Source organism: Camelina sativa, chromosome 13, assembly GCF_000633955.1.
Source record: "Camelina sativa cultivar DH55 chromosome 13, Cs, whole genome shotgun sequence".
Taxonomy (NCBI): Eukaryota; Viridiplantae; Streptophyta; class Magnoliopsida; order Brassicales; family Brassicaceae; genus Camelina; species Camelina sativa.
This window is the reverse complement of record NC_025697.1, coordinates 5,199,544-5,210,523: the sequence shown is the minus strand read 5'-3', so window position 1 is coordinate 5,210,523 and position 10,980 is coordinate 5,199,544. Positions and strand designations below refer to the sequence as shown.

The following is a 10,980-nucleotide window of genomic DNA, read 5'->3' as shown; positions in this document are numbered from 1 at the left end:
AAAGTAAACGAAAATGCTGAGAAGTCTATTGATAAGTTGATTGAAGCTGAACTAAAAGAACTCGGAGACAAGAGTAAGGTAAGCTAAGTTATTATCTATGGGTAAATGACAGGAGCTCTCATGACATAATTGTTCAAGTCTATGTTTTAATCTCTCTGCGGATCATATAAGACTACTGTTGTTATCCTTTTTTCAACAGAGACGGTTTATGAAGTTAGATCCAGGTTGCAACGGTCTGGTATTCATCCAAATGAAAAGGAGAGATGGTGACCCAAGTCCCAAAGATATTGCACAGCATGCAATGACTTCTGCTGCTGCAACAAAAAAGCATATGTCAAGGTTTGATCTTACTTACAAAAAACTCTATCATACCAGGAATTCTATTACTAATTATGTCGTTATCGGGTTTTTGTTGACAAATCTTGTGTTGCTTAGGTTCATCCTAAGACTTCTACCAATTGAAGTATCGTGTTACCCTTCAGAGGAAGAAATTTCAAGAGCCATCAAGCCTCTTGTAGAACAGTATTTCCCCGTTGAGACCAGTAACCCCCGGAAAGTAATAATACTATAAGGATCAATTTAGCGTGTCCCCTTTCCTAGACTCCGAAATGTTTACCTCTCGTTAACCATTCCTGCAGTTTGCTGTGTTGTATGGAGCGCGTGCAAACACGGGGCTTGATAGGATGAAGATAATAAACACTATCGCCAAATCTATTCCTGCCCCTCACAAAGTTGATTTGAGCAATCCAGAGATGTCAATCGTGGTGGAAATTGTTAAGGTAAATAAGAAGAAAATTTTATGTTTTGCATCATCAGATCGGTTGGTTATATAACCTCAAATTGGGTTTGGGTTTTGTGTTGCAATTTACAGACAGTTTGCTTAATTGGAGTGGTAGAGAAGTACAAGGAGCTAGGAAAGTACAACCTCAGACAGCTCACGTCGACCAACTGACGCAATCTCCTCTTCTTTGATCTTTATCTATGTTTTGTTTCTTAAGACTAGAGATGCTTTGTGCTTTCTTGTAGTATTATAGAGTTCATGGCTTAACTTATTAAAATGGCTGAAGTTGCTCTTTAGATGCTATTTATTTTGATCAATAAAGTTGTTTCTTTCATGAAGTTTGTTCGATCGTGAGCATAAAACATGTTGGTGCAATGCGACCACATAGATTTGAATTTGATTTTGTTGAATGGTCCTTCAATCAAAGAAAAGTACAGGTTGAGGAAATGGATTTGATTTGTTTACCTTTTCCCTAGATAAAAAGTTAAAGAAAAATTAGCAAATCCATTTTACGAAGAAAGCAAGATAAGCTAAAGTAGAGAAGAACCAGCATGCAGAGCATTTTGATAGAAAATGGATTCTACCATTGTACGCTAATACGAGCTAACAACACCACTACCAATGGATTTTGATAGAAAATGGATTCTACATATTCTTTACATACCTTCACTTGTTTACTGACTCCCTCGATATTGAAATGAAAATTTAAATCAGGTTATAAATCAACTCTGGTTCTTAAATCCCCCTTTGTTCACTCTAAGTCTAAGTCAACCACTTACTTTAGTACCTACTCATCCATGTTACCAGTCCCAACAAGCCAAACTAACTTCATGCTTCCACCAAAATGTACCCTCCTCTGTTTCTGCTTCTACTTGATTCTCTCTACTCGTACTCTTCACCCATAATTGTATAGACATCTCGAAATTTACACCTTGCCCTGTCTGATTCTTCCTGTTGAACCCCAGAGCCTAAGAATATTATATCATTCTTAACCAAATTCACAGCTTAGGATTCCACAGGGGATGTAGTCGATCTCATATGTGGACAGATGGGAGAAGACTGTTTGCGACAGAGATGACACCGGAATCCAATCACCATACTTGAATTCATCTCGTTAAGCCCATAAGCATCTCCGTGGTACCATTCTACAGACATTAAAAAAAAAAAAAAAAGCTAAAGCAACGAAAAGAAACCAACTCTTGCAATGTGAACCAAAAGAAGATAAGAATGGATTACCTCCACAGGTTTCGCAGGCAATGAAAGTCAATCCAGATTCAGATTCAGATTCAGATTCAATCGACCCACATAAGTTACACTTAGGTTGATGATGATTAGAGTCAGAGTTCTCCGAGGGAATATGATATCTATCTCTCCGGAACTTATTGACCCGTTCATCACCAGCCTTTCTGGACAACCGGAGCCCATTCAACCAATAGCTCAAGCACCTTTCTGTTCTCTCCTTTCTGATGGAGATCTCTTGTTTTACTTTCTTCGGTCTCCCTCTGCCTCTTTTGGTTTCAAGTTTCCGTTTCTTACTCACTCCAGGAACTTTACTTTCATCCTGCAGCCGAATAACATGCTTCGATTGCCTGCCAGAGCGTCGCAATGGTTTGCTTGCAACAACCTTTTTATGATTCTTTAACCTTATGGCAATTCTCTCTGCCGTTGAGGTCTTGGTCTTCTTTAGCCGAGGTGATTTGCGAGCAGGTATGATGACCTTTTTACGCTTTTGTGTCTGAACTCCAATTTTTTTTCGGAAACTCCCTGGGGGGCGCCCTCTTTTTCGTATGATGGGTTGTTCTTTCGCTAGCACTTCACTTTTGCATGGATGACAGACGTACATGCCCACCTTCTCTGCCCTCCTGATATGCTTTTTGTGAAATACTCCTGAACGATCATGTTAGGGAGTTTCTATGAACGATCATGTTAGGGAGTTTCCTCTTCAATAGGAATGAGTCTAACTAGTGCTTACAATTCTAAGGGCACCCTCACTCTCAAGTTACCGGAGTAAACTTTCATTGTCTAAACTCTAAAGGGGATCACATTTACTAGTAAACTGGATTTCCCTTGGGTTAACCGTCTGTACCACAGGTCATACGTCGAAAATGTTTTAATTTTTTCTTGCCATTTTGTGCATAAAAACTGAAGAAACATTTATTTAATTATTTTCAATTCAAGAAAATGATAGAAAATATCCTTATTATTGTTTTCCCAGGTGGATGTTTCAATCAGTTCTGAAATTTATAATAGTTTTTTAAAATTTTAATAAATAAATTAAAGAGTCACTGAACCGGTGACATAAGCTATCCTAGACCGAAATTTCTTCCAGGTTAGATCAGGCAGGTCGGGTTTTAAGACTAATAGTTCCTTCCACCTATGTCTTGTGGGAGTTTGGTTTGTGTTAAATATGGGCTAGGTTCTTATCAGATTTACCTACACAAGCTGTTTTGCAGAAAAAAAATTCTTTCACAAAAATAACAAGAAAAGGAACTCACTTTTGCAGATGTGGCAGCTTGCAGCTTCACTGTCATCAAAGAAAAACAGATACCATACAAAACAGTTAAAAAAGATCATTACTCAACAACCACAAAGAAAACGAAAAGATTTGTTCTGTAGGTCGTCCTAACAATTGACAATAAAGGTTACTCACGATAGGATGTGATAGACTGATAGGTACATACCTCAAAGACACATCTTTCTTACATTGCTCGCACAAAGAGGATTCACATCTTTCTGCCCTTCCAAATNGAGTTTCTATGAACGATCATGTTAGGGAGTTTCCTCTTCAATAGGAATGAGTCTAACTAGTGCTTACAATTCTAAGGGCACCCTCACTCTCAAGTTACCGGAGTAAACTTTCATTGTCTAAACTCTAAAGGGGATCACATTTACTAGTAAACTGGATTTCCCTTGGGTTAACCGTCTGTACCACAGGTCATACGTCGAAAATGTTTTAATTTTTTCTTGCCATTTTGTGCATAAAAACTGAAGAAACATTTATTTAATTATTTTCAATTCAAGAAAATGATAGAAAATATCCTTATTATTGTTTTCCCAGGTGGATGTTTCAATCAGTTCTGAAATTTATAATAGTTTTTTAAAATTTTAATAAATAAATTAAAGAGTCACTGAACCGGTGACATAAGCTATCCTAGACCGAAATTTCTTCCAGGTTAGATCAGGCAGGTCGGGTTTTAAGACTAATAGTTCCTTCCACCTATGTCTTGTGGGAGTTTGGTTTGTGTTAAATATGGGCTAGGTTCTTATCAGATTTACCTACACAAGCTGTTTTGCAGAAAAAAAATTCTTTCACAAAAATAACAAGAAAAGGAACTCACTTTTGCAGATGTGGCAGCTTGCAGCTTCACTGTCATCAAAGAAAAACAGATACCATACAAAACAGTTAAAAAAGATCATTACTCAACAACCACAAAGAAAACGAAAAGATTTGTTCTGTAGGTCGTCCTAACAATTGACAATAAAGGTTACTCACGATAGGATGTGATAGACTGATAGGTACATACCTCAAAGACACATCTTTCTTACATTGCTCGCACAAAGAGGATTCACATCTTTCTGCCCTTCCAAATAGGTATGAGAATCCTTTTCCCTCTGAGGACCTTTTCTGTACTTTGTCTATCTTAGAGTGTCTGAAAGAGCCTCCTGGCTTGCTAGTTTTCCGTACAGCTTTTTTCTCTTCAAATCCTTTCACAAGATTTAAAGGCACATGTGATTCATTCAGCCAGAACTTTTTTCTTCCACTCGAGGATTCTTCAACCATGCAACCATTCTTCGAGACAACATCCGGAATATTTCTCCTCTTACCAAAGTCGAGGAGATATTTCACATTTTCTTCCTCTGTGCACTTCCTACGGACAATCGCTTTTTTGAATAGCCTGGCAGATTTTCTGGAATCTTTGTCCAATGTAGGAAGAAGATGACTATTTTCAATATCATCCCACTTTATGTAAGATTGGAGTGTCCTTACCTGTAATCCCAAAATTGTTAGCTGAAGAAGAATCCCACAAGCAGACATATTTAAAGAAAACAGTGGTACAAGACACATATTCAAGGTACAAAAACTGCAAAAGTCAGTAACAATCCAAGTGACAGTAAATACATATGGATGATTGACAAACTCAAAACATTAATGGATTTGTTACCAATAATATTCATGCGTAGATAAAATGGAAACAGAAATTCGCATCACGACGTGTATTACCCATATACCCACGGAAACTGCGAGAGAAGAATTACATTCAGTTTGACCAAGTTTGTATTACCTGCAAACCTAGCTGCTCTGAAGTTGTAGATGACTCAACAGCTGCTTCCCACACAACACGTCGGCTTCTCTTAGCGGACTCTGAATTCTCAGGATAAAATACTCCTGGAATAGTCATACTTCCACCTGCACAGTTTAGAGTGCATGGAGAATGAAAACAACTAAATAGAAGTCACAGGAACAAAATATTTGTTAAAGATGGTAGAAGAACAAACGCGAAAGTAAGAACAAAAGAGAAAATGCAAACCTTGTCTAGCAGCCTTAGAGATTAAAGAGCGAGGCAAAACCTTCCAGTTGAATAACCGCCGAGAAATTTGCCCACCTCTCCACCAACACATGGTCAATCCACCATTTTTCTTCGCAGTAGGGTTAACCCCAGACTCCAACAATGACCCCCTTCTTTTACCAACAGCAGTCTTTGACCATGATCGTGTTGAAGCAATAAGAATATGTATAGCTGAGCCCATTACTACACCAGTGTCGACATGGTTTAGCCACTCAAGTGAAAGTACACGACGATGCAAATTTGCCTCTAACTGTGCAAAGAGTAATTAACAAAATCTTCCATTAGGAAACGAAAACTGATGTACCCCAAACTTAGCACTAATGCATTACACAAAAATCAGGTGCTCAAGAGTTCATACTAAAAAGCTTTTGAAGATAGTTAAGTCGTAAGAAAGTGGAGAAGTAACAAAACATTCAACATTTCTGCCCAAGATATAAAAAGGTAAACAGAGATTGATTATTGCAAGCTTTTCAAGTAGGAAGAATACACCAAAACTAAAGTTCTATACAGCAGAGGATCATGATGAAGAAATTAGGATATGACAGCTTCACATGGGCAAGTTAGTGTGGTTGTTCAGATATTTGAGCTTTTGCCAATACAATGGTTATCTCAAAAACAATCCTGAATGCCAATGCAAAGTGAATGCTGTGGGAGGAAGAAACTTGTTAAAAAACTTACTTCAACCAATAGATGTTTCAAGCTTGAGATATTTGATGCCTTCAGAATGTGTTCACGCCAAATGATGGAGTGCTGAGGATTCAACCATGGACCTACCAAAAGTCCCTGCAATCGACTTTCCATGGAAAGTATCTGGCATATGATGGCCAAAAGATGACTGTTCTTCTCAATAGATTCAATGTTAGCTACTTCACTTTCGGAAAGACCCCGTAAAGCCCCAAGACTCAGATTAAACAAACAATTTGTCTCACTACCGGAAACCTCAGACGAACTTTTGCAGGAATGACACCATCCACATTTTTCTTTCCACGCATCTAGGTAGAGGCTTTGGATGTTTCGCCATTGAAATTTTGTGGTTTTCATCAAAATAGTCTTCACCTGGGTAGAAGCTATTTCTTCATCAGATCTCATATCGTTTGTACGGATTGGTGACTTACGTGTCATCTCTTCATAAACTGATGTAGTCATCTGAGCAAATATGTAATGGTTTCTGTAGCCAGTTTCACACTGCACAACCGGTTTAATTCCTTTCCGTGTGTTTATTCTAGCCAAATTATCGGACGACAGATGGATATTCATATTTGGCTCTTTTATGATATCCAAAATGCTTGATGATGCTGGCTCAGGAAGTCTCTGGACATCCGAACCATTTTGTACAGTTTCAGCAGATCCTTCAGAACTCATATTACGATGATCTAGCCCAGTAGCTGAATCTGAAATCTTCCGACGAGTCCTATGACCATGATTATGTGAAAATCCATTGATGGGCGTTTTTTCCAGTTTTTTTTTAACACCAGATGTTGTCTGTTTTTCTGAAGCTGGTAGAGGAGCCTTAAACCCATCAATAGAAGAAATCACTCCTTTGGCTGACTTATCCAAGCATGAAGACATTTGCGAGTTCACACTGCTGATTGTCCGTATTGGCCCAGCAGGGATATCCCAGTGTTTTTTAATTGCACTTATTACGCCACTATAGAAACTACTGCATGACTTTAGCTGCTCCAGCACAAGGTTCACATCATTCACATGATAGTAGTTCAATGAGCCTGTGCCATCTGTATCTATCCTGTAAAATTATAGTAGACGGCATCAACCAACCTATGAAGATGTATAATAGTTCCTACAATCAACATATGAACGAAGTTTCTAGAAGTAGATAATAAAAACATTCCACATCTGCATACATTGAGGGATACTAAGGGATCAAATTCGCATCTAAATAAAAAACAATAGAAAGCAATTCACAAGTCCAAACATGGAATTCAACTTATTGCAAAAATTGAGAGGAAAAACGCATACTTCTTACAGTTTTATCATGTTATCTGAACATTCTAGTTAATCCTAAAACCTTTACCTACGGGGTATTGTTTTAAAACAAAAAACCAACATGTGTCTACAATTCTCGTCAGAATTCATCACAAAGTTGTACCACTAATATAAGACAAAATTATTTTGCTAATAATAATAAAATATTTATATTTATTTATAGTGGTAAATCAACAATATCGATCCCACTGAGATCGTGCATTAGCCCTCCTTAGATAAGAGAACCAAAGAAAGAGACTTACACCAATAAGTAGCCACAACTGCTGTAGTATTTTCGGCCATGCGGATCAATCTCTATAAACTCTGCTCCTCGAATTTGCTTTTCAGGCTTCAATCCTGGTACACGCCGATCAAATGCACATTCAGGACAGTACCAGTCACCCTCAGGCAAAAGGTGACTGGCAAGACCGACACACTTAGAGTGATAGGCAGCAGGACAACCATCACAGCACAGTAAGCTCCCATCCATTTTACAAAAACAGCAGTCATCACTGTTCCGGTCAAATGAGGTATCAATGACCCCATTATCTAAAGATAAATCATCTGCCAGCTCCATCATAGCTCGTTTTCTGCGTCGCATTTCTGTGTTTGTCTTCCTATCAAGTTCCATTTCAAACTCCACTGCAAAGGATCTTTTATTAAGCTCTGACTTCACAACCTCAGCATCTGTCATATCATCGCACAAACTACCAAGTATCTCAATTTTCAGATTCGCGGGCTGTCTGAAATACTCATTTCTGAAAAAGTTCAACCGAGTAAGATCCAATCCAGGGTTGTCTTTAGTGCCAGAAAATAGTAGGTATTCGACCACAAAAAGGGGATAAGTAACCACATCCAACGTCTCCCAATCAAGACTCCTGCATTCAACACCACCACCAAAGCATGACAATTAAAACAAGAGAAGCTTCATATCCATAAAACAACAGTAAAACTAAAATACTCAAGAAAGAAAATAAAAGTATACCTCAAGCAAGAAGCGGCAGATGAGTCACCTTCAGCAGCGAGTTGTTTCAGATGTTTTCTTAATATTTGTAAGACAGCAACATGGATGCTATCAAATAACAGACTGGGAGACGTGCACCTCAATGCTTCCACAAAATCCTTCAACTCAAAGGGACTCAAAAACAGCAAAGCACTGAAAGACCTCAGACAAGAGTAAGCAGTAAAGACATCAAGTATGGGAAGACCGTCTAAATTCAAAAGATGTGAAGATGGAGGTAATTGTGGCTTTGGCGGAAGCTCAGAAATATTCTCAGTTTTTCCATCAACGGTCCATGTTTTCTCCTCTGTCAGACTACTAACTGAAGGGGAAGGGGATACTTCATCGACTAAGCAAGCTGTTACAGTGCTAACAGGAGATCGAGCGAACCTTCTACGAGCGCTTCTTCTCAACCGAGGTTGACTGGTGAATTTTGGATTGTCCGCACCTTTTCTTCTTTTCCTCCTACCACTCGTATATTCAACTGAATTTCCAATATCAGAGAGAGATTCATCAACAGTCTTAGAATTATGCTCAGGCAGATCATGATCCTTCTCAGCACCGTTAGAATTAGGAGTGTTGAGATCTTGTAGTTGTACAATGTTCTGCTTCTGTATCTCCTCCAAAAGCTGAGCGCTAGATACTTCAGCGACATGAACTTCTTTATATTCTCCAGTCTCCTGAACACCATTTTCGTCCTTCATGATGATTTCTTGAACTATGCCATTTCCATTCACTTGAATGCACTCATCATCCTTGATGTTCTCTACATCAACCTCCACGTTCAAATCAAATCCTCCCTCCCTCTTGGGTGCTAACAAATCAAAGACACCAGCATTGTCCAAATCACAGCTGGCATCCATGTTGAGATCAATATATCTCCTCCTTTGGTCACTGCAATTCTCCTCGTAATCGATATTCACATTAATCAAACCTAAACCATCATTCGGATTCAAATCCAACCCAGTAGACAGATCAAACCCAGGATTGGATTCCGGAACCGTCCTATTCAAATCCGTCACAGAGTCCCATGTCCTACCTAGGGTTTCCACAGGACCACAATTCAAATCAACATTCCCTCTCAAATTGACATCACTAACTCCCGAATCAACCTCCGTAACCCCGTCATTTAAATCGACAATTACCTCATTCAAACCAGAGCTACCTCGTTTGATCTCCTTCATCCTCGCGACACGAGAACGCTTCTTCGGTTTCCTACCAACTCTCTTCTTCACTGGAACCGTAATCTCCTGGGATTTATCTTCTCCCATCACGAGAGAAACAACCTCAGCCAATTCCGAAATCTCCGTGACGCCGTTCTCGTAAACGATCTCGAAAAATCCAGACGAATCGCGAGATCGAACCGTCCCGGAGCAAAACCCAATCCCTTGGATCTCTTTCTTAACGACTTTTCCCACCAATTCCATTTGTGCTACAAACAAACAAACAAAAAAAAAAAGCTCGCTCTCGCTTCACGAAACAAGCGAATCAGAGAAAACCCATAGCCAAAGTCAGGTGAAAGGGATGCTGGGATTTTCACTTTTTTTTTTCTTTTTTCTAGAAACGCTTGCAACGTGCAAGGAGAGAGAGAAAGGNTAGAGATCCTCTCTACTTCTTAATTTCTACAAAAAAAAAAAAAAAAAAATAGTAGAAAGAGAATTCTTCTTCTTCTTCTTCTACAGAGAAACAAAACGAAACGCCTTAACGAATTCTCTCTCTCTCTCTCTCTCAGAGTGATGAGAAGAAGAAAGAAACAAAGACGGGTTGGTCAATGTTAGGAAGAGAAGGCCATCTCTCTCTCTCTCTCACCTTTTTTTGTTTTTTGGTTTTTTTTTTAATGGTAAAAAGGATGTGTGAGATACTCCATATATTATTTGTGATATGTATGTTTTCTTTACCTTTTAAGTATAAATGATGATAAATTGGTACTCTTAACTGACTACTGATCTCTCATTACATGTGTGATGATGATGATGATTTCTACAGGTAGAGATTATTATTTTCAATTGCACAAATAGTTTGTTATCTAATTTCCATAAATACGAAGGTGACTTGACAAAAAAATATATGTATGATAAATATTATTGTATTTTTTCCATTGAAAAATACAATAATATACTTTCTTTGGATTTTAGGTTAAGTAATAGTCAGATTTTTCTTTACATGTTAGTTTGGTAAATTTTATATCATTCTATGAATGTAGAATAACTATATATACTAGTAGTTATATCATTCTATGAATGTAGAATCTTATTATATAAAGTTTGGTTCTCAAAATTAGTAACTCACCATATTGTGACATGTGTTAGTTTTAACGATCAGAGATCAAAGTTAAAAACTCACTAGATTGTGACATGTGTCAATTTTAACGATTAAATATCAAACCAGATTGTGACACGTGTTAGTATTAACGATCAGAAATCAAAGTTAAAAACTCACCGGATCATGACATGTGTCAGTTCAAAATTTAGAGTTTTCTATCAAGATAAGTCGGTGGTTGATGTTTCTGGTCAAAATTTAGAGTTGTCGTTCTGAATAATGTTGATGATTCCGGTGAATCAAAAGCTGCTTGATCGAGTAATTGAGAAGCGATTTCAAATTTGGGAAGTTGGAACGGTATACCATTTTAAAATTGGTTTCAAACCGGA

At 38.1% G+C, this 10,980-nt stretch overlaps 2 protein-coding genes across 7 annotated transcripts in view; one reads left to right on the top strand and one right to left on the bottom strand.

Moving 5' to 3' along the window:
• LOC104735259 (THUMP domain-containing protein 1 homolog) overlaps positions 1-1,084 on the top strand; it is a 3,202-nt gene extending 2,118 nt beyond the window's left edge. Inside the window, exons 5-7 of the mRNA XM_010455015.2 lie at positions 436-556; positions 639-779; positions 872-1,084. Coding sequence (XP_010453317.1) covers positions 436-556; positions 639-779; positions 872-952 — 343 coding nt within the window. The 3' untranslated portion in view covers positions 953-1,084. The remainder of the gene's footprint in view (positions 1-435; positions 557-638; positions 780-871) is intronic.
• LOC104735257 (DDT domain-containing protein PTM-like) lies at positions 1,379-10,175 on the bottom strand. Of its 6 annotated transcripts, XM_010455007.2 has the most exons (10): positions 8,318-10,174; positions 7,596-8,210; positions 6,028-7,093; positions 5,311-5,599; positions 5,065-5,189; positions 4,354-4,769; positions 3,463-3,510; positions 3,277-3,305; positions 2,018-2,668; positions 1,379-1,926 (listed from the first exon to the last, which is right to left on the bottom strand). In XM_010455007.2, the coding sequence occupies exons 1-10, from the start codon at positions 9,757-9,759 to the stop codon at positions 1,787-1,789; spliced, it is 4,821 nt and encodes a 1,606-aa protein (XP_010453309.1). In that variant the 5' UTR covers positions 9,760-10,174; the 3' UTR covers positions 1,379-1,786. The 6 variants fall into 6 exon arrangements, with proteins under 6 accessions (XP_010453309.1, XP_010453311.1, XP_010453312.1 ...); XM_010455009.2 differs by lacking the exons at positions 3,277-3,305; positions 3,463-3,510 and adding an exon at positions 4,120-4,148 and having other exon boundaries at positions 4,306-4,769; XM_010455010.2 differs by lacking the exon at positions 3,463-3,510 and having other exon boundaries at positions 4,306-4,769.

What these genes read in the sequence shown, in the direction of transcription:
- LOC104735257 (XM_010455009.2), bottom strand. Translation starts at nt 9,759, where the DNA reads ATGGAATTGGTGGGAAAAGTCGTTAAGAAAGAGATCCAAGGGATTGGG. An exon ending in TGAAACATCTATTGGTTGAA is followed by an intron (nt 5,600 to 6,027) that starts GTAAGTTTTTTA and finishes CTCTTTGCACAG; the next exon opens with TTAGAGGCAAATTTGCATCG. An exon ending in TGCCTGCGAAACCTGTGGAG is followed by an intron (nt 1,927 to 2,017) that starts GTAATCCATTCT and finishes TAATGTCTGTAG; the next exon opens with AATGGTACCACGGAGATGCT.